This window comes from Archocentrus centrarchus, chromosome 14, assembly GCF_007364275.1.
Source record: "Archocentrus centrarchus isolate MPI-CPG fArcCen1 chromosome 14, fArcCen1, whole genome shotgun sequence".
NCBI classification, from domain to species: Eukaryota; Metazoa; Chordata; class Actinopteri; order Cichliformes; family Cichlidae; genus Archocentrus; species Archocentrus centrarchus.
In genome coordinates, this window is record NC_044359.1 from 22,203,917 (window position 1) to 22,225,769 (window position 21,853).

The window sequence follows — 21,853 nt, forward strand, 5'->3', positions numbered from 1 at the left end:
GTCTTGTCTGTGTTGAGGAGGTGATCATTCTCCTCTCCATAGACAAGAATGTTGTTGACTAGGGTCCTGTATCCCCACTCGTCTCCCCCCTCGATGAGCCCCAGGATGGTGGTGTCATCAGCATATTTAATGATGATGTTGTTGTCCTGGGTGGAGACACAGTCATATGTGTACAGAGTGAAAAGTTTGGGGCTGAGGCAGCAGCCCTGTGGGGATCCTGTGCTGACGGTGAGCTCGGTGGACACCCGTCCTCCCATCCTCACCACCTGTGGTCTTTCTGTCAGGAAATCCAAAATCCAGTTACAGGTGGGAGTTGGGACGCCGAGGTCTGTCAGCTTCCCGATCAGCTTGCCCAGCCGGATGGTGTTGAAGGCAGTGCTGTAATTCAGGAAGAGCATCCTGGCATACGTTCTACTACCTTCCAGGTGTTGCAGGGTGTGGTGGAGGGCTATTGCTACCGCGTCGTCCACTGATCGGTTGGGGCGGTAGGCAAACTGGAGTGGGTCGACAGTGTCCGGGACCGTGCTGTTGATGTGGGTGAGAACCAGTTTTTCTAGACACTTCATGGCGACTGGTGTGAGTGCCACTGGCCTGAAGTCATTTTGGGTGGGGGTGTCTGGTTTTTTGGGGACTGGTATGATGGTGGAGGATTTGAAGATACGGGGGACTACAGCCTGGGATAGTGACAGGTTGAAAATGTCAGTGTACACACCAGCTAGTTGTTCCCCACAGGCCTTCAGTACTCTGGGAGGCACTCCATCAGGTTCCACCGCCTTGTGGGGGTTCACCTTCTTCAGAGCCTTCAGGACCTGTGTGTGTGTCACCTGAAAGGCAGTGTCTGTCAGGTCACAGGGGGCTTTTGAGGGGGAGTCTGTGTTCAGCCTGTCGAACCTGGCATAGAAGGTATTGAGACTGTCTGGGAGGGTTGCATCTCGGGGGTCTGTGGTTGCTGTGGTTCTCCTGTAGTTTGTGACAGACTGGATTCCCTGTCACGTACTGTGTGTGTTGTGGTTGAGGTAGTAGCCTTCAAGTTTTTGGGAGGGCTTACTCCCAAAAACTTGAAGGGTTTTATGAGGACCATTTATTCGCAAAAATGCAACGTGTTCGGTGTGTATGTAGGTTACACAACAAGTGTTAACGCAATGCGTTATTTTATTTTATTTTTTTGGAACAAGTGTTAAGGTAGGTGTTCTGAGCCAAGCAGGCACAGTCGCCAGTGTGCATACTGAGGATCTTGGTGATGGTGTACCGCAGTCCGGTGCAGTGTTAATTTCATTGATGAAATATTTTCGTCGACGACCCTTTTTTTCATGACGATAACGAGACGATAACTAAATTAAAACTACCTCAAAGGATAAAAACGATAATGAAATTAATTGACACTTTCGTCAACGAATGAAAACGAGACGAAAATGCTTGGCGGGGACGACATCCAATCAGAACTTATTTAATTTTGTGAAAGGGCGGGACAAGTTATGAAAACACCCAATCAGAACTGATTTAATTTTGTGACAGGGCGGGACAAGTTAGGAAAACATCCAATCAAACGCCCAGTTGGGCAAATTTGCTCTAAACCTGGGAAGAACAAACTAGCCTGTGATTTGTCGTTACTTCCGATAGAACTAAGCTATGTAAACAATATCAGCAGGGAGAAAGAGAAGAGTCGATGTATGGACACATTTGTCCTTTCATACTGTGACAAATAAAATGATATGTAAACCATGTGGGGCGACTATCTCGGGTAAAAACACGACAAATCTTAAACAACATCTGCAAACCAGTCACCCACATCTCCATGCAAAGGTAAGCATTTTAATGTCATGCAGGGTAAAGTGCTTCTCCCAGTTTAGCGTTTGTGTTTAGAGAAAATCACCACACAGTGGTGGATTAGCCTTTCCTAATCTTAGTCCTGAACACTGCCCTGTACCTTTCAGAGCGTGTCCTGCTGTAAAACGCTTGTATTATCTCAGTAAAATGGTGTTAATGATCAGGTGTGGGGGAAGCAGGTGAAAGGCTAATATTAATATTTTTAATATTCCATAACTTTTAATAAATGTTTAATTTTATGTAAGTGTGTATAATGACTAATTCAAGGGAACTGAAGAAAAAACATTTACATTTTACACCCTTTATATTTTAGTCGACTAAATCGACTGTAGATTTAGTCGAATATATTCTTACGATAATTTTGGCGACTAAAACTAAAACTGTTCAGATGACTAAACTATGACTAAAACTGAATCAAAATTTGCTGTCAAAATTAACACTGGTCCGGTGTAGACCTGTGAGTTGTGGTGTGTTGAGCTGAGTAACCCCGCTCTGTTATACTGTACGGAGTCACGTCTAGGCCATCTGAGGAGAACAAACATTACTGTGAAATTTGATGTGAGGCAGTTTCTGCTTTGTTTGAAAGAGAAATGTCCACAAAAGCTGACTCACAAAATCTCACATCCAAGTTATTCTAGTTTTACATGATGACATTTTCTCTGAGTGTGACAAATGCATGTCCTCCCTGCAATTTACTGATTACTCAGACTGAAAATGCCAATGAAAAGTTTAAATTAGACAGAGAAGCATCAAAGGACAGTGACGTGCAGTCAGGGGAGGCAGCTGAGGAAGTGCCCCGTCATCATAACAAGTAAAATGCTAACAATGATAAGAGAAAATACATTTTACCACTTGATTGTTCTATAAAACTGTTTTATAAAACTGTTTTCTGAATTATTTAAACACTTTTATGGTTAAAATCACGGAATTTACGCATTGCCTGTTTGAACACGTGGAAGGAATACAGGCGAGCCAGTGCAGTGCTGTGGCTCACCTCTGGTGGCGCTGTGTCACATACAGTAAATTAAGTAGGTGGTTGGCGCATGCCCATTGCAGTCTCTCTTCATATCGCCAATATACATGTGTGATTACACATGTGCTAATGTGTGTGACATGTTTATTCTTTGCGATTGGTCATAAATGTGAGATAATGCAATCTAAGATAATACATGCTTTTTAAAAAAAAATTATTTAAAAAGAGAGACCTTTTCAAAAAAATAGTTTGACCTTACATTAAATTTTTTGTTTTTCTTGCCATCGTTGTAGAACAGTATGGAGATGATTAAAGCATAATTGATTATTAACATAATTAAAATTAAAATATAAACTTCTAGTTTGGGTTCATATATGTGAAGATCTGACTCCAGATGAGTCAGTGCCTCACCTGTCACAAACCTCACTGCACGTCATTGTCAAAGGAATTCCAATTTCTGCTTCTTATGGACTGTAACCTTAAACTATTGTCCTGTGCTGATTGCATCTTTTTTGAAAATATAGAAATAATACAATGTTGTTTTTTTGTTTGTTTTAAAAAAAAAAGATCTCCACAGTGATGTATGTCTGTCAACTTACAAATGCTTTCGAGCCACTAAAGGTTAGAGCTCTCACTGTTGATGGCATTGCAGGCCACACAGCAGTAATCCATTTCCTGTCATTTTCCAAACAACTGTGAACTATTCTTCCTGTGGTATCCTTGGTTTTCATAACATCCTTTATGTAATTAATCTAGACTAGAGCAGGTGGCTGTTTGGCAATTAATTGAGAAAGTTGTTTTCCTGGTGGAAGAACCCCAGGCCCAACTCCAATTTTCAGTTTATTCTCCTATTTTAAAATAAATAACAAATCTGCCACATTGGCGTTGTTGGGCTACAAGAATGAACAATGTTGTTTGCTGTGCTTCCCTTTCAGCTACCTGTTTAAAAATTAATAGTATTTCTGACTGCAGGAACTCTTACCTCGGACAATGAGATGCACATAGAAGTAGTACACTTTGTACACTATGACTATGTTATAGAAAGCTTGGCAGGTGAATAAGCTATTTGCAGCCAGAGGCAGTTTCTCAATGCTTACAGCTTCACTGTTTGATATGACCATCAGCTGTCCCAGCATTTCAGCCAGCTTCTGAATCCTCTGTCCTTGTGTTAAACATCACATCTTTTAGGGCTTCTGTACCAGGCTTGGTGAAGCTCCATATATATATATATGTATCAGATACAGTGGGACCACACTTCAGGATCACAGCTTTGCCTACTACCCCATATACACTGGTTTCCTGGTACACCACCTTATAGAGTACATCTCTATAGGAGCCATATAAAGTTAATGGTGTTGCATTAGCCATATGGTGTTGCATATCTATTCCTGGGATTAGGATTGGCATGCATGTCATTTGGAGATGTTTAATGAATGAGAAATGTACTCATCTGATCATTGGTGTGGTAGCATGGCAAATCAGTGAGTAGGGAGAGTGTATTTTTTTGTTGACTGCTTTTTTTTGTGCATGTTAATTGCCTTGCCTTGTATGGAGTGCCTTGGAGATGTTTGCTTGTAGTGATGGCAAAACGAGGCTTGTTGAATCTCTGAACCTTTTGGAACCATTGTATCAAAAAGTGGTTCATCACTTGAAGTTTCATTCAGCACTCTTGGGTGACATCTACTGGCACCAGTGGTTGTTGCATAGCCAAATGAAGCCCCGCAAATGTGACACTTCCATCCAACTTTATGCATTTGTTCTTTTTATCCCATATTAACAATTATCTGCCTGAGTAATTCCATCTATGAAATTTTAAAAAAAGAAAACATTTGGAAATAGCTTTTGTCATGGGCTGGATCCCAATCAGTTCACTGTCAAAAACTCTAGGACACGGGTAACTCTTTTCCATGAAGTTTAATGAGAATCTTGTGAAATTATACATAACAATTACAATGAAACATTCAAATCAGCAAATAAGTCAAAGATACAGCATATAGATGAACAGCATAGCATGACTAGCTTAGCTCTGTAGCTTACATTACAACACAATTGAGTTAATGAGATAAAGATGCTAATAAAATACAACATAGAGTCAGTCTAGCAATATACATAGCAATACAACTAATACATCGATCATACTCACAGACAATGCCCTAGCAAAAAGGGGGAGAGAAGAGCTTCACTACAGGCTGTAGACAGGACCAACTAACACAGTTGCTGATGATGACCACATAAAAAACCAAATTCCTGCTTCCCAGAATCCATCTACACTAAGTTGTCATGACCACAAAACAGAACTCAACAACAAAAAAGGACAACTTATCGTTGGGGGCGTAACAACAACAAAAATACATAAAATGCTGCCGCATTGGAAACAATGCCACGATTCCACCACAATTAGTCCTTAAAGTTGCTGGTTACACAATGGCAAGAGCCCTCAACCCTTGTGTGTGATTATACTTGTCCAGGTGACATCAAAAATCCCTTCAGGCAAAACAGCAGACCTGTAATATGGGGCCAACACTGCAGTCTGTATGATGCGCTCCCCACAGTGCAACGTCGCGGAGCTCTCAGAGTCAACCTAGTTCTTGCTCTTTTGTGGAGAGTTAAGGCACACAACGCAAAAATTTCCTATGAGCGCGCGATCCTATTACAGCTGAGAGAGCACAGCCATTTCGGACTCTTTGACACAAACACGCTGGAGTCCTACCCTGAGCTAGCATACTATGTGGACCAGATGCTAAGCCAGCCCCCAACAGGGAGCCCTCCGGAAAACAACAGGCTGAAGCGTAGGCGCGGTAGATAAGGAGGAGCCGACTGATGGCTCCGGCGCTTGGTTAGCAACGGAAAGCTAACCCTAACGATCATACTGTTTGCAAACGTTCAGTCTCTGGAAAATAAAATGGACAAACTTCACGCTCTGATTTCCTCACAGAAGGACATTCGGGACTGCTCCATACTGTGTTTCTGTGAAACCTGGCTGGGGGAGAGGACACCCGATGAGGCAGCAACACCAAAGGGCTACATGGTCTTCAGAGAGGATCAATGCACTGTGGAAAGTGCCAAGACCCGGAGAGGAGGAATGGCTGTACTCGTCAGACAATCCTGGTGTACCGACTGTAAGATCATATCTAAATCTTGCTCGGAAAATGTGGAATATCTGACTGTGAGGCTAAGACCATTTTATCTGCCCAGAGAACTGCAATGCATCATTGTGAGTGTCATGTATATCTCCCCCTCTACCAAGGAGGAGGCTGCACTGAGGGAGCTACACGACATGATCAATGTGCATGAGAACACTTATCCTGACACTGCTGTCATTATTCTGGGAGATTTTAACCACTGCAATCTCCGGAAAGCCATGGCTAAACTGCATCATTTTGTGACCTTCCCCACCAGGGGAAATAAAACACTGGACCACTGCTACAGTAACATCAGAAACGCCTTCTCAGCTGAACCACAACCCCACTTTGGTAAGTCTGAACACCTGGCAATCTGACTCAAACCAGTTTACAACAAAAGACTGAAAACAACACCAGTCAGAGTCAGAACCATTAACACCTGGACTGACAGTGCACAAGCTAGCCTGCAGGGCTGCTTAGAGGCCACAGACTGGAACACTTTCAAAGAGGCCACTAACAACATCCACGAATACACAGAGACTGTGAGTGACTATATCAACTGGTGTACATCCATATGTGCACCCCCCAGGACTCTGCGTGTGTTCCCCAACCAAAAACCCTGGTTTAATGGTGACATAAAGCAGAAAATCAGGAAGAGGCAGGAGGCCTTCAAGTCAGGAGACCAGGTGGAATATAAGAGAGCTGCAAAAGTCCATCAGAGCAGCTAAGAGGGCTCACTCCCAAAAACTTGAAGGCTACTACCTCAATCACAACACACGCAGTATGTGGCAGGGAATCCAGACTGTCACAAACTACAGGAGAACCACAGCAACCACAGACCCCCGAGATGCAACCCTCCCAGACAGTCTCAATACCTTCTATGCCAGGTTCGACAAGCTGAACACAGACTCCCCCTCAAAAGCCCCCTGTGACCCGACAGACACTGCCTTTCAGGTGACACACACACAGGTCCTGAAGGCTCTGAAGAAGGTGAACCCCCACAAGGTGGTGGAACCTGATGGAGTGCCTCCCAGAGTACTGAAGGCCTGTGGGGAACAACTAGCTGGTGTGTACACTGACATTTTCAACCTGTCACTATCCCAGGCTGTAGTCCCCCGTATCTTCAAATCCTCCACCATTATACCAGTCCCCAAAAAACCAGACACCCCCACCCAAAATGACTTCAGGCCAGTGGCACTCACACCAGTCGCCATGAAGTGCCTAAAAAAACTGGTTCTCACCCACATCAACAGCACAGTCCCGGACACTGTCGACCCACTCCAGTTTGCCTACCGCCCCAACCGATCATTGGACGACGCAATAGCCCTCCACCACACCCTGCAACACCTGGAAGGCAGCAGAACGTATGCCAGGATGCTCTTCCGGATTACAGCTCTGCCTTCAACACCATCCGGCCAGGCAAGCTGATCGGGAAGCTGACAGACCTCGGCGTCCCAACTCCCACCTGTAACTGGATTTTGGATTTTCTGACAGAAAGACCACAGGTGGTGAGGATGGGAGGACGGGTGTCCACCGAGCTCACCGTCAGCACAGGATCCCCACAGGGCTGCTGCCTCAGCCCCAAACTTTTCACTCTGTACACATATGACTGTGTCTCCACCCAGGACAACAACATCATCATTAAATACGCTGATGACACCACCATCCTGGGGCTCATCGAGGGGGGAGACGAGTGGGGATACAGGACCCTAATCAACAACATTCTTGTCTATGGAGAGGAGAATGATCTCCTCCTCAACACAGACAAGACCAAAGAAATAATCCTGGACTTCAGGAAGAACCCCCCCCTCTACAGACTCTTTTCATCAGAGGGACTGAGGTAGAGCGGGCTGACAGCTACAGATTCCTGGGACTGCAGGTTTAATCTGACCTGAGCTGGACACACAACACCACAGCCACAGTGAAAAAAGCCCAGCAAAGGCTCTACTTCATCAGGCTGCTCAGGAAAGCTGGACTTAACCAATGCCCTCTCACCCAGGCCTACAGAGGACTGATAGAGAGCATCCTCACTGCAGGCATCACTGTCTGGTATGGAAACACCACACAGACAGAGAGGAAGGCTCTGCAAAGAGTCATAAAAACTGCAGAGAGGATCACAGGGACAAACCTTCCATCCATGGACTCCATGTACATGCAGCGCTGTCAGAGAAGAGCAGAGGGAATCATCAGAGACCCACTCTACCCAGCTCACTCTGCTCAGACACAAACGCTGCAAGTACAAACTGAGACACAGCAGAGCGGACAGTATCATTACACACAGAACTCGCTTCTACAACAGCTTCTTCCCTGCCACAGTCAGTGTCATGTCCTGGGCCGTTGGCCCAGCGTTTTGTGTTAATAGTTTATTTCCTGAGTTTGTCCTCCCTGTATGTTTGTCATGTTCCCAGTGTTGTGACTTGTCTGCGTGTTCCTTGGTTTATCACTTCCTGTTTTATTTTGCCAATGTGATTTCCTTGTGCTTTGTGTTTAGCTTTGCTTCCCCTGTGTAATTAGTTTCATTTGCCTCACCTGTTGTTCCCTGCTGTTTCCTCTTGCCCTGATTACCCATTGTGTATTTAAGCCCTCAGTTTTCATTTTTTCTCTGTCGCGTCGTTGACGTTGTGTGTCCGTGTGTTCCTGTGTTCCTGTGTTCCCGTGTTCCCTGCGCCTGCCCTTCGTCTCCCTGTGCCTCCCTTCCAAGGTTTTTGTATTTTTGTGTTTCCCCAGTGGAATAAACGCCCTTTTAAGTTACCCCTGGAGTCCTGCGTTTTTGCCCTTCCTTGCCCGTTTCCTCCCCGGCCATGACAGAACGACGCGACCAAACTATGGACCCCGCAGATATAAGGACCCTCTCTGAGCAAGAAGAGAAGATCCAGGAGCTCAAGGATTTCTCCGAGAGAATTGTTCAGGCCCCCACCAGTCACCACCGGTTAATACAATTAGCTTTCTGTTGTGGACTTATTTCGTCCTCCACCTGGCTCCTCACCCATCCTGACACCGCTTCACTTGCCCATTCAATAATCATGCTCCGAAAGAACCTACAATATGAACTGCACAATATTGGCCGCCCAGTCCAGGGCAGGGACTCAAATTTTTTTCTTCAAGCCATCGCTAATGCACCTCTCCTGCAGCCAGACGGCTTATCCTCGTCTCCTCCTCTCCATGGCCCCTCATCGCCACTGGCGCTGCCTTGCTCTCAGGCCCTGCCATCTTCCATTCCACTCACCTCTCCCCAAGACCCGAGCGGTATAACGCCGCGGACATTGTCACCGCTTCACGCACAGGCCACCACCTCCGTGAGTACCACCGGGCTCGATATTATTGCGGCAAGTGCTGAGACTTTTTCCCACTCCACCGTCGCGCAGCCCGACCTCTGTTGGCTGCCGCAAGATGTAGAAATCATTGATTCTCCTCTGCTAGTGGACATTCTGGATGTAGAGAATCGTGCCTCCCACTCCAACAGAAAGCGGAGGAAGCAGCGCACCCGGTATCGTCACGCTCCCCCCCGGTCGCGCTCGCCCCTGTCTGCTGTGATGCCAGCTCGTCTCCAGGAGCCCCAGGTTCCGCCAGCCTCTGTGAAGCTCTCTGCACCCGTTCCTGTTCCGCGGGTGGGGGCAGCCACGGACGGGCTGTCCTCTGCACCCGTTCCTGTTCCGCGGGTGGGGGCAGCCACGGACGGGCTGACCTCTGCACCCGTTCCTGTTCCGCGGGTGGGGGCAGCCACGGACGGGCTGTCCTCTGCGCCCGTACCTGTTTCGCGGGGGGAGGCAGCCACGGACGGGCTGTCCTCTGCGCCCGTACCTGTTTCGCGGGGGGAGGCAGCCACGGACGGGCTGTCCTCTGCGCCCGTACCTGTTTCGCGGGGGGAGGCAGCCACGGACGGGCTGTCCTCTGCGCCCGTACCTGTTTCGCGGGGGGAGGCAGCCACGGACGGGCTGTCCTCTGCGCCCGTACCTGTTTCGCGGGGGGAGGCAGCCACGGACGGGCTGTCCTCTGCGCCCGTACCTGTTTCGCGGGGGAAGGCAGCCACGGACGGGCTGACCTCTGCGCCCGTTCCTGTTCCGCGGGGGGAGGCAGCCACGGACGGGCTGACCTCTGCGCCCGCTCCTGTTCCGCGGGTGGGGGCAGCCAGGTCCAAGCCTTCACAGCAGTTTTCAGTGTCGTCCACAGTGCCTCTTCAGTCTGTCTCCACGCAGTCAGCTCTCTCTAGCTCTCAGTCAGTCTCCACGCAGTCGGCTCTCCCTCGCCCTCAGTCAGCTCTAGCTCCAGTCGCTCTCCCTCGCCCTCAGTCAGCTCTAGCTCCAGTAACTCTTCCTCGGTCCCCAGTGTCAGCTGTTTCAGTGCCCTCTCAGTCAGTTCCCTCAGCCCCTGTCTTAGTTCCTTCGGTTTTGGTCCCAGTTCCCTCAGCTCCTGCTCCTTCTGTAGCTCCAGTTGTGTCAGCTCCCTCTCAGGCCCCAGTGTTAGCTAGCTCTCGGTCTGTTTCCACGCAGCCAGATCTCCCTAGCTCTCTGTCTGTTTCCACGCAGCCAGATCTCCCTAGCTCTCGGTCAGTTTCCACGCAGCCTGATTTCCCTAGCTCTCGGTCAGTTTCCACGCAGCCTGATTTCCCTAGCTCTCGGTCAGTTTCCACGCAGCCTGATTTCCCTAGCTCTCGGTCAGTTTCCACGCAGCCTGATTTCCCTAGCTCTCGGTCAGTTTCCACGCAGCCTGATTTCCCTAGCTCTCGGTCAGCTTCCACGCAGCCTGATTTCCCTAGCTCTCGGTCAGCTTCCACGCAGCCTGATTTCCCTAGCTCTCGGTCAGTTTCCACGCAGCCTGATTTCCCTAGCTCTCAGCCAGCCGCTCTCCCTCGTCCTCAGTCTGCTGTAGCTCCAGCCACCTCCCAGTCTCAGTCTGCTTCCACGCAGTTCGCTAGTGTAGCACTAGCTCGCCCTCAGTCAGCTCTCCTGTCACCCTCATCCTCACCATCTGACTCACCCGATCTATCTGCAAAGCAGCCCCAGTCGTCGGAGGAGACGGCTGCGTGCCCTGCAATGCAGCCAGGGAGTTCCGCTCAGTCCGAGCCGATGGGGGTCTCCGCTCAGTCCGAGCCAGGGGGTCCCGCTCAGTCCGAGCCGATGGGGGTCTCCGCTCAGTCCGAGCGCTCCGCGCCAGAGGGTCCCGCTCAGTCCGAGCCGATGGGGGTCTCCGCTCAGTCCGAGCCGATGGGGGTCTCCGCTCAGTCCGAGCGCTCCGCGCCAGAGGGTCCCGCTCAGTCCGAGCCGATGGGGGTCTCCGCTCAGTCCGAGCCAGGGGGTCCCGCTCAGTCCGAGCACTCCGCGCCAGAGGGTCCCGCTCAGTCCGAGCCGATGGGGGTCTCCGCTCAGTCCGAGCGCTCCGCGCCGGAGAGTCCTGCTCAGTCCGAGCCGCCAGGGGGTCCCGCTCAGTCCGAGCCGCCAGGGGGTCCCGCTCAGTCCGAGTCTTCGGAGTGTTCCGCTCAGTCCGAGCCGCCAGGGGGTCCCGCTCGGTTCGGACCTTCCGAGTTTCCTGTGTCCTTGACCGCCCTGGGCTCAGGGGAGTCCGGGCATGTTGCGGCTCTGGTGTGTCTTCGTCGTCGCCGCCGCCGCCGCTGGGGGCGCGGTCGGCCTCCAGTGTCTTCTCCTCGTCTCCGCCGCCGCCGCTGGGAGCGCGGTCGGCCTCCAGTGTCTTCTCCTCGTCTCCGCCGCCGCCGCTGGGAGCGCGGTCGGCCTCCAGTGTCTTCTCCTCGTCTCCGCCGCCGCCGCTGGGAGCGCGGTCGGCCTCCAGTGTCTTCTCCTCGTCTCCGCCGCCGCCGCTGGGAGCGCGGTGTGCCTCCAGTGACTCCCCCTCGTCGTCGCCGCCGCCGCGGGGAGCGCGGTCGGCCTCCAGTGACTCCCCCTCGGCCTCGTCGCCGCCGCCGCTGGGAGCGCGGTCGGCCTCCAGTGATTCCTTCTCGTCCTCGTCGCCGCCGCCGCTGGGAGCGCGGTCGGCCTCCAGTGATTCCTTCTCGTCCTCGTCGCCGCCGCCGCTGGGAGCGCGGTCGGCCTCCCTCGTTGGGATTTTGCTTTGTGGCCCCTTGGCCCCTGCGGCCTCCTGACCTGTGTGTTTTTTGTTTTGGATTTCCCACTGACTCCCCTGAACTGTGGACTGTTTTTTCCCCTGCTGTTTTTGTTTTGTCATAGCTCCTGAACTGTTCCTTGTTTTGACCCCCTGTTTTGGACATTGGAGCTCTCCGGCCTTGTGCTGTCGCTTTTTATTTCATCCGGTTGTTTTTTGTTTTCTCATCCCCATGTTTTTGCTCTGGTTTTTGGACTGTTATTCAGCTTGTGCCATTGCTTTTCTTTGTTCTGTTCCTTTTGCTTATTGTTTTTTGCCCTTGTGCTCTTCCCTTGCTCCAGTGCTTCCTTGTGTTTTTGGGTTTGTTCCTGACGTTGTTTGCTCCCTGGCTGTTTTTGTTTCGGGCCCTCCTTCCTGGTCCCCCGCCTCCCGCCCTTGTCTGGTTTTGTTTCTGGTTTTGGCCGTCGGGAGCCGGCCTTTGAGGGGGGGGTACTGTCATGTCCTGGGCCGTTGGCCCAGCGTTTTGTGTTAATAGTTTATTTCCTGAGTTTGTCCTCCCTGTATGTTTGTCATGTTCCCAGTGTTGTGACTTGTCTGCGTGTTCCTTGGTTTATCACTTCCTGTTTTATTTTGCCAATGTGATTTCCTTGTGCTTTGTGTTTAGCTTTGCTTCCCCTGTGTAATTAGTTTCATTTGCCTCACCTGTTGTTCCCTGCTGTTTCCTCTTGCCCTGATTACCCATTGTGTATTTAAGCCCTCAGTTTTCATTTTTTCTCTGTCGCGTCGTTGACGTTGTGTGTCCGTGTGTTCCTGTGTTCCTGTGTTCCCGTGTTCCCTGCGCCTGCCCTTCGTCTCCCTGTGCCTCCCTTCCAAGGTTTTTGTATTTTTGTGTTTCCCCAGTGGAATAAACGCCCTTTTAAGTTACCCCTGGAGTCCTGCGTTTTTGCCCTTCCTTGCCCGTTTCCTCCCCGGCCATGACAGTCAGTCTGATGGCAAAGCAAAAATGAACACTTTTTTTCACTACCTCACTTTACTTACATGTGCAATTATCAGTGAAATAATCCTACCAGTGCAATACTCCCACAGAATCCCTGTCTCTCTCTCTGTACAAGTCTATTTATTATTATTATTATTATTTATTTCTGTCACCAACCACTGTCTTCTCTGTGCATATCACCATCCTTTGTACAGTGCCCCATAATTTATAATATTTACTTTTATACTTTCTGCCTCTTAATGTTGTATATAGTTTAATATTCTGTTGTATATATTGTTTGATATTCTGCTATTGATATTTTTCATTTCTATATTGTCTATTTTTATATTGTTTTATAATTTCTATACTTTTGTTCTATATTTTATACTTATTGATCTATTTTTTTTCTATTTTTTCAGCACGGCTGAGTTTAAGCGGAGCGTCGATTGCTCAACTTACAAAGATAGGCGCCCTAAAAATAAAAAGAGCTGTTAGTCTAGTGAGAAAGAATTTAGGGAAGGCGTAATACCATTACGTTCACTCACCAAAGTAACTGGTAGCGGTCACACAGCCGATCTGCTAGTCATTGCTCCTCAAATTAGCTAATCTGCCGTGCTATAAGCAAATGTACATGAGTGGGTACTAAGCATGCACACCATAGCGACTAACAGAAATTATGCATACCTGTCCTAATCACGCAGCTGATTCAGAAGGCTCAATGAGACTGAGATGCTGCCGCTCACACGCACACTCTTTACACCAGGGAGGGCAAAGGAGAAGAATGACAATGCTCACAGCCCGAGTGTTGTTATCCTGTCAAAGATGCTACCTCACAATTAAGTGCAGGTGCGCCAAGCAGCATAACAAGGGTGAGCGAGAGAGAGAGAGTAATCACAAGATAGTGAGCTGGCCGGGCCACATAGGGTTAAAATATATATGCTGCGTGTGTGTTTCAGATGGCTCTCATGTTGCAAAACTACCACTGCAAACTGTCAGTTTGGGCATTCAACCAGTGGTTTGCGTGCCTCCATTTTCTTGCTGTCAGGTTTTAAAAATGGCACGCTTGATTGTTGTGAAGGGGTCGCTCTCATGACTCCGCTGGCGACGACACTCCCTGGCCAATCAGTGGCGTGCTGTTCTTCCACGTCACATTTTCGGATCGCTTGGAACCCCGGCTAAGTGAGTACTAAAAAAGTACCTGGTACCAGGTACTAATGGAAACACCTTCAAAACCGCGCCGAGTCGAGCCGCACTGAGTAGATACTAATGGAAACATGCCGCTGATGTTTTGCCCCTTTTGATGTATACCCTCCTGTTTTTACCTCCCATGAGTTTCTCCAGATGTCAGCTTTTGTTTTTGTATTGCATTTTTTTGTATTAAAAAAAGTTTGATATAATGTATGTTTTTACATTAGTAATTCATTTTACACATTTTTTAAAAAGTAAAATCTGAGGAGCAACTTGGGAGCCGAAAGAGCTGGCTTTTCTTTGGGATCCAAGCCTAAAGACCCAGGTCTCTGAAAAGAGCCAGAATTCCCACCACTAATAAATTAATCGCCAGGAAGATCCCTAATAAAAACATCAGTAAATGGTATATAAAGGTATATAAAGCACACAACAAATGGTATATAAAAAGAATATAAAAACCATACAAAAAATATCCCACAGGGGATGTGGCTAGGGTTTCTATTAGAGTATGAGTAATTTAATTTGTTATCAGTACATATAATGAAGAGGAATGCTTGTTTCATGTGTCATTTTCTTTTATGGATGCAGTCGTATTGCTAACCCTGATTTGGTGTGTTTGAATGGGCTTCTGTTAAAACCACAGCAAAACACAGCTTGAAGTTGATATGTTGATTTTATTACACAAAATGCTGAATTCTGAATGATGCTATGTACAGACGAGTTAAAGTAGAGAACAGCATAACTGACAATGCTCACATAACTGATTTGTGCATTTTAAAAACAGGTATCAAGAAACATAAGCTGAGACAGTGTATTAAACAGAGCACACATCGTATAAGAAAACCCAAAACAGTATTGAAGTATTTCAATGTATTTAATTTTCCAGAAACTCAAGTGGTGCATAGTCCTGGTCTTTCTTTGCAAGTACAGACTTGAGAAAAGGGACAACTCTGAAAAGATTAATATGGAAATCTCTGGATGTCCTTGTCGACTCTTTAAAACCACCACCACTGCACACGTGTTCGGTTCCCCAGCTGACCAATGCAACCTGTAAAAACAAACAAACAAAAAAATGCTTACTAGTTTAACAGATTTAACAAGAATATATAAGGACAAATTACATTAACATATTTCCTGTATATATTTTATATTTATTGTAGAGAGAAGTTCTTTTTCTTTGTCTCTAAAAAAACAAAGTACCTGATTTAGATTGCACTGATTTCCCCTCCCATCCTGGTTGCCTCATGGAGCATTTGTACACTGTTAATTGTTTTGCTGTTTGTGTTTTCTCTCCAACACTCATAGGGTTGTGTATTAAAAATTTGTCTCCCAGAACTGTCAGCTCACCAACATGTGACTCACACCACCAGACCAGGAAAATCTTTGCTCTACTTGCTAGATTTGCCTTCATTCACGTTAAAGGGTTGCAGTTTTGATTCCTGTTTTTATTTCTTTGATTGCACCTGGTATATTGCACCTTACCTGTATTGTACGATATTCAAAGTCCTTGAACACAGCACCTCCAGAGTCACCTGTACCAAGAAACACAGATGCATACAAAAAAAATGAGCCTGAGTCACTCATCTGCACCACTGTTGTTGTGTTGGAGTACAAAATTTTAGACGAAACATACCGGCACACGCAATATGATCTCTGAAAGGTTCCCGACCACCGGTGCATATAAAGTTATCTGTCACAGCTTCCGTCAGTGTTTCCTGTGTTATGCCCTCTACACCTACTGCATGTCTGATGCATTCGTATCTCTGCATTGAAGAGTTGGAAGAAGAACTCAAGCTCAAACTGAGTTTTAGGTTTTAGGTAAGGAATAAAGGACACAGGCTTATTTACACAAATACACACGTGCAACACAGCTCACCAATATAAAACTTACATTATCTCCAAGCTTGGCATGAACATCTTTTATGTCTACCATATTCTTTGTCCTTGTCAGGAAATTGAGTCTTTCAAGGTGATTCTTTAACAGAAGTTTCTCTATAAATGATAGAGACACAGAAAAATACAGTCAAGCCCCTCTGCAACCTATATTGCCCTTGCAGTGGTGGTTGTGTGTCCTAGTGATCCCAGGAGCTTTGTCGTCCAGGGGCTTGCCCCCCTGGTAGGATTTCCCATGGCAAATTGGTCCTGGGTGAGAGGCCAGACTATGAGCGATTCAAACAGTGGCGGCTCCAGAAATATATTTCTGCAGGTGCTAAGGGGGGGCTAAGCATTTTACTGAGGGTGCCATGAAGGATCATTTGTTCTTTCAGTTCTCAACACACACAGACACAAGCTATTTTCTTGGGAGTGCTGTGACTTTTCCAGGGGGAGCTATAGGACCCCTTAGTGCCCCCCCTGGCACCGCCACTGAATTCAAATTGCCTTTATAGAAGAGTCACCTAGACAACTGTTTACCCTGCCCAAGATAGGGTTACTGGGGCCCCACCATAGTTTTAAGCCTAATCTTAAAAATAGAGAGGGTGTCTGTCTCCCGAACCCAAGCTCAGAGCTGGTTCCACAGAGGAGGGGCCTGAAAGCTGAGACTAAACATAACAGATACTAACCAAAACACAGAAAACTTAAGGCAACATTACAAAACAAAACAACAAAGGAAACCAAACCGCACACTCAAATAACAAACAGAAAAACTAAAAGCAACACTAAGAAAACAACCTGAAAAGTACAACAAAAGAAAGCTACACAAAATAACTCAAAACGCTGGGCCACCGGCCCAGGATCATGTTTCTAAGATTCTAAGAAGACACCATGTTTCTAAGATTTGTGGGGCCAAGTACAAGAATTTCACTTTTATCTGAATTTAGAAGCAGGAAATTAGAGGTCATCCAGGCCTTAATGTCTTTAACACATTCCTGCAGTTTAACTAATTGATGTGCATCATCTGGCTTCATTGATAGGTAAAGCTGAGTATCATCTGCATAACAATGAAAATTGATGCAATGCTTTCTAATTATACTGCCTAAGGGAAGCATGTATAATGTAAATAAAATTGGTCCTAGCACAGAACCCTGTGGAACTCCATAATTAACCTTAGTGTGTGAAGAAGACTCCCTATTTACATGAACAAATTGGAGTCTATTAGATAAATATGATTCAAACCACTGCAGTGCAGTACCTTTAATACCTATAGCAAGCTCTAATCTCTGTAATAAAATGTTATGGTCAACAGTTTTAAAAGCTGCACTGAGGTCCAACAGGACAAGAACAGAGATGAGTCCACTGTCAGAGGCTGTAAGAAGATCATTTGTAACCTTCACTAATGCTGTTTCTGTACTGTGATGAATTCTGAAACCTGACTGAAACTCTTCAAATAAACCGTTCCTCTGCAGATGATCAGTTAGCTGTTTTACAACTACTCTTTCAAGAGTCTTTGAGAGAAAAGGAAGGTTGGAGATTGGCCTGTAATTAGCTAAGACAGCTGGGTCAAGTGATGGCTTTTTAAGTAGCGGTTTAATTACAGCCACCTTGAAGGCCTGTGGTACATAGCCAACTAATAAAGACAGATTGATCATTTTTAAGATTGAAGCATCAATAATTGGAAAGACTTCTTTGAACAGTCTAGTAGGAATGGGATCTAATAAACATGTTGCTGGTTTGGAGGAAGTAACTATTGAAGTTATCTCTGAAAGATCAATTGGAGCGAAAGTCAAAACAAATACCAGCAGTGCTGAAAGCAGCCAAACATGAAGTTAAATCTTTGAGATGGTTATGAATAATTTTTTCTCTAATGTCTAAAATTCTATTTGTAAAGAAATCCATGAAGTCACTGCTAGTTAAAGTGAAAGGAATACTCGGCTCTACAGAGCTCTGACTCTTTGACAGCCCGGCTACAGTGCTGAAAAGAAACCTGGGGTTGTTCTTATTTTCTTCAATTAATGATGAATAGTAAGATGTCCTAGCTTTATGGATGACTTTTTTATAGAGCAACAAACTCTTTTTCCAGGCTAAATGAGCATCTTCTAATTTAGTGAGACGCCATTCCCTCTCCAGCTTACGTGTTACCTGCTCTAAGCTGTGCGTTTGCAAATTATACCACGGAGTCAGGCACTTCTGATTTGAAGCTTTCCTTTTCAGAGGAGCCACAGTATCCAAAATTGTACGCAGTGAGGATGTAAAACTATTGATGAGATAATCTACCCCACTGGGAGCAGAGTTTAGGTAGCTGCTCTGCACTGTATTGGCACATGACACTGAAGAGCATAACAGTGAAGGAATTAGATCCTTAAACTTAGTTACAGCACTTTCAGAAAGACTTCTACTGCAATAAAACACTGTTTAAGAACAGTGTGGCTCTGTAGTAAGACAAGCTACAGTCTACAGCAACATCAATCAGCTTTATATAAAATTATATATTTTTTAGTATTTAACTAGATCTAGTTGTGTAGTGGAGTGATATAGCATGTCAGTAGAGTTATCACACCTTGTGACTCGCATGTTTGATCCACCAAATGTAGAGCAGCACTGGTCTCCAGTGTGCAAGGTATGCAAATGGGTCTGGAAAAGAAAATAATTTAAACAGTTCAAATGGTGCATTAAGTCGTGTTTTATCAATAAATCCCTGAACAGGACTACAAATGGTATATTATCACAACATGATTTCTTACCTCACATCAGTGGAGATTTGAACATGTTCCTCCAGTTGGATGAGAGCCACATTATAGTCATAAAACTCATTAATTCCTTTATGTTTTTTAGCAGTAACATTGTAGTTTGAGTGAGATATTACAGTTTTTGCTTTTTTGACTGCAAAAAAAATGTGTATTAATATTAATGTGATTAGAAGAGATAAGAGATTGACATCAGCATATTTATCTATAGCAAATATAAAATATGGTTATGTAAAAGGTTATATTTGGATAAACAGTTTGATTACATTTGCCTTGTCCATCATTAATTTCAATGATGACGTTCTCAGGTAAAGATCCATGTATGCAGTGAGCAGCAGTCAAGACAAACTCAGGGGTCACCAGAGCACCCATGCATCTCCGTGTGTAGTCTTCAACCTTCAATTTGAAATAAAAATAAACATATAACATGCTTTAGACCAGGGGTGTCCAAACCTTTTTCAAGGAGGGTCAGATTTGACAATGTGAACTTACCCAAGGGCCAAAAGTCCCTGATGATATTATTTTAAAGAATAAGTCTCTGTACCCCTAAATTGTTAACAAAATTATATAAGTTATTGTTAAATATTAATGTTTCAGTTTCTCTCCCAATTGCAAAATAGCAGTGTGATCTCTCCATTAAGCCAGATCAAAACTTCTGGACACAAATTTGTTTAAATATGTTAAAAATGACAAAAAGTCCAAACATAACTTATACAATATAAAGCTCTTCATAGAACACACTATACAGGACAAAGGATGTTCCAAATGGGTCTTATACACTCAAACATATGCATCTACTGTGGAGACAAAACTGCCGAGAATTACATGCATGCTATATGGCGGCCATCACCAATAGGCGGACCTCGGTCCGGATCCGGACCGAAATGATGTCTCAAGCGGACCCGAACCTAATACCAAAACAGAAATAACCACTTAATTAAAATCTTGTTGAGCGCTTTCTGGTTTACTGGTGCAGCTTTTACAGTCCTTACGGTAGTAGTGAAGCATCCAAGGAAACCCACTGACCAATTGCATGCGAGTTTGGCTATACCAAACTGGTATGAAATCATTTTTTTCCGCTTTAACAGTTTAAGCTGGGAGTGCCATCGGGCAGCTGTGTGCGTGCGTGTGCGTGGTCAACGCAAAGTAATGGCAGCGGTCTGCCGAGAAACCGCACTGATCCTTCAACGTAACCTCATGTGCATCAGGATGCAGCTGGATTTGAGCTTTGATTCCTTCAAAGAGTTCAGTTTGTTTTTGTCAAACATTCGCTGCCTTCTAATGTTTTACACCACGTGTTCTGCACTGATGCTGAAGTTTATTGTAGAGTTTATTCAGTTTTGGAGTTCATGTTTTTCTTTCTGTTTCTCCTTGTTGATGTTCATGTGTTTCCTTAATATTACACACATTAAACACGTAATGCTGCTATTTACAGTTGGTTGTTGAATGCAATTTTTTAAACGGTATCATTGTGGAGTTATTATTAGTCACTCTTGCACCTGACAAAGTATGAAAAACTAAAACTAAGGAAAACTAAACTAAAACTAAACATGAAACCAAATATAAAAACTAATGCTCTGAAAACTAACAAAACCTTTTATATATATATATATATATATATATATATATATATATATATATATATATATATATATATATATATATATATTAGGGGTGGGACTTTAACGTGTCAATTTCGATTAATGAATTACAGGGAAAATAACGAATTAAAAATTTTAACACATTTTAATCATACTTTGCACCGTGGAACGTTTCTCAGTGCACGAGTTCCAGGTATACAGATTATGTCGACGCACAATGTCCAAATTCATCTATATTATATCTATATATACTATGTATATATATCTATGGTTCGAAGGACCCGGTCTACGTGTGCCGGGTCCTTCGAAGACCGCAAAGATCGGAAGTGAGCGGCTAGCCTTCATATCAGCGTCACCTGCCCTCACCTCTGCGTAGCTCATGTCGCCTAGCAACATGAGTGCGAAGCACAGCTATGTAAAAGCAGCTGGTTAAACGGAGAACGAACTTTTGCTCCTTTTTGTGGTTTAATTTTAATTATTTTATTCAAAATAAGCTGTTAAAACAACCATGACACATTTCAACATCAAGGAATACAGCTGAGCAAATTATTAATTTCCAACTATATTAAGTGAGACATTAATGTTGAATAAAACTATTATGATGCTTAACTTTAATTTCAGGAGTTTGCTTATCACAGGAGCACTTAAGTTTAAGCTTATGTATATTGATTCATTCATCAACCAAACTTAAATTAATATTTATCATGTTAAATATTTAAATGTAATTAAAATGCGATTCATTTCGATTAATTAATTACAAAGCTCCTAATTAATTAGATTAATTTTTTTAATTGAGTCACACCCCTAATTTGTAGTATAAGTAGTGGGAGCGCTGTTTAACGTTAGCCATTAATAATAGCTATATGAAATCATCTCGCGGGCACACGGGCCTTGAGTTTGACACGTGCCTTAGATGTTGAGGGTTTTGGGGAGTAGGTGTAGATGTAGATGATAACTGCTGTCCCCTCAATTTTAACCTGTTAACTGGCAGCACCAATCAAAATCACCTGAAAAAACTACATAACGCCCTCTGGTTATTATTTGTTCTAGAAAACCCATTTTGTAGCCTAATAACTGGCCACGTCCCATCTGTGGGATGTATGAAGTGCATTATATATGGCAGGCTAGACCCTCCCATTTTGATTGACACCTCATTCGGCCAATATAAAATGAACTACAAACGTCCCGCAGATGGGACGTGGCCAGTTAAGAGGCTACTAGTACTCTAGTTTTCATACAGACATACTCATTTTATACACCTGATGCACTCACAGATTCCAACACATGCACCCAACATTTCACCTTCCAGATGAGTGGGGAGGGGAGCAGGTAGGACTTTTCACATCCCTGTTTCCTGCACCCAACGTGGGGTAGGGGTTGGCTATGGTGTCGGGGGTGGGGCTGACTGTGCTCTGTAGTGGCTGCTGGCTCTGGAGGCACTCATTCGCCTACTCATTGTCGAGTTGATGAGTGGATGAATGTGTCTCATG

The 21,853-nt window shown here is 45.3% G+C and overlaps 1 protein-coding gene across 2 annotated transcripts in view; it reads right to left on the reverse strand.

Moving 5' to 3' along the window:
• Positions 1-14,812: 14,812 nt before the first annotated feature.
• Positions 14,813-21,853, reverse strand: part of LOC115792067 (complement factor B-like) — a 67,133-nt gene continuing 60,092 nt past the window's right edge. For both annotated transcript variants that reach the window (XM_030746441.1, XM_030746440.1), the window contains 7 exons: positions 19,029-19,158; positions 18,760-18,898; positions 18,576-18,649; positions 16,032-16,132; positions 15,774-15,903; positions 15,623-15,672; positions 14,813-15,188 (listed from right to left, as the gene is read on the reverse strand). In XM_030746441.1, coding sequence (XP_030602301.1) covers positions 15,015-15,188; positions 15,623-15,672; positions 15,774-15,903; positions 16,032-16,132; positions 18,576-18,649; positions 18,760-18,898; positions 19,029-19,158 — 798 coding nt within the window. In that variant the 3' untranslated portion in view covers positions 14,813-15,014. The remainder of the gene's footprint in view (positions 15,189-15,622; positions 15,673-15,773; positions 15,904-16,031; positions 16,133-18,575; positions 18,650-18,759; positions 18,899-19,028; positions 19,159-21,853) is intronic.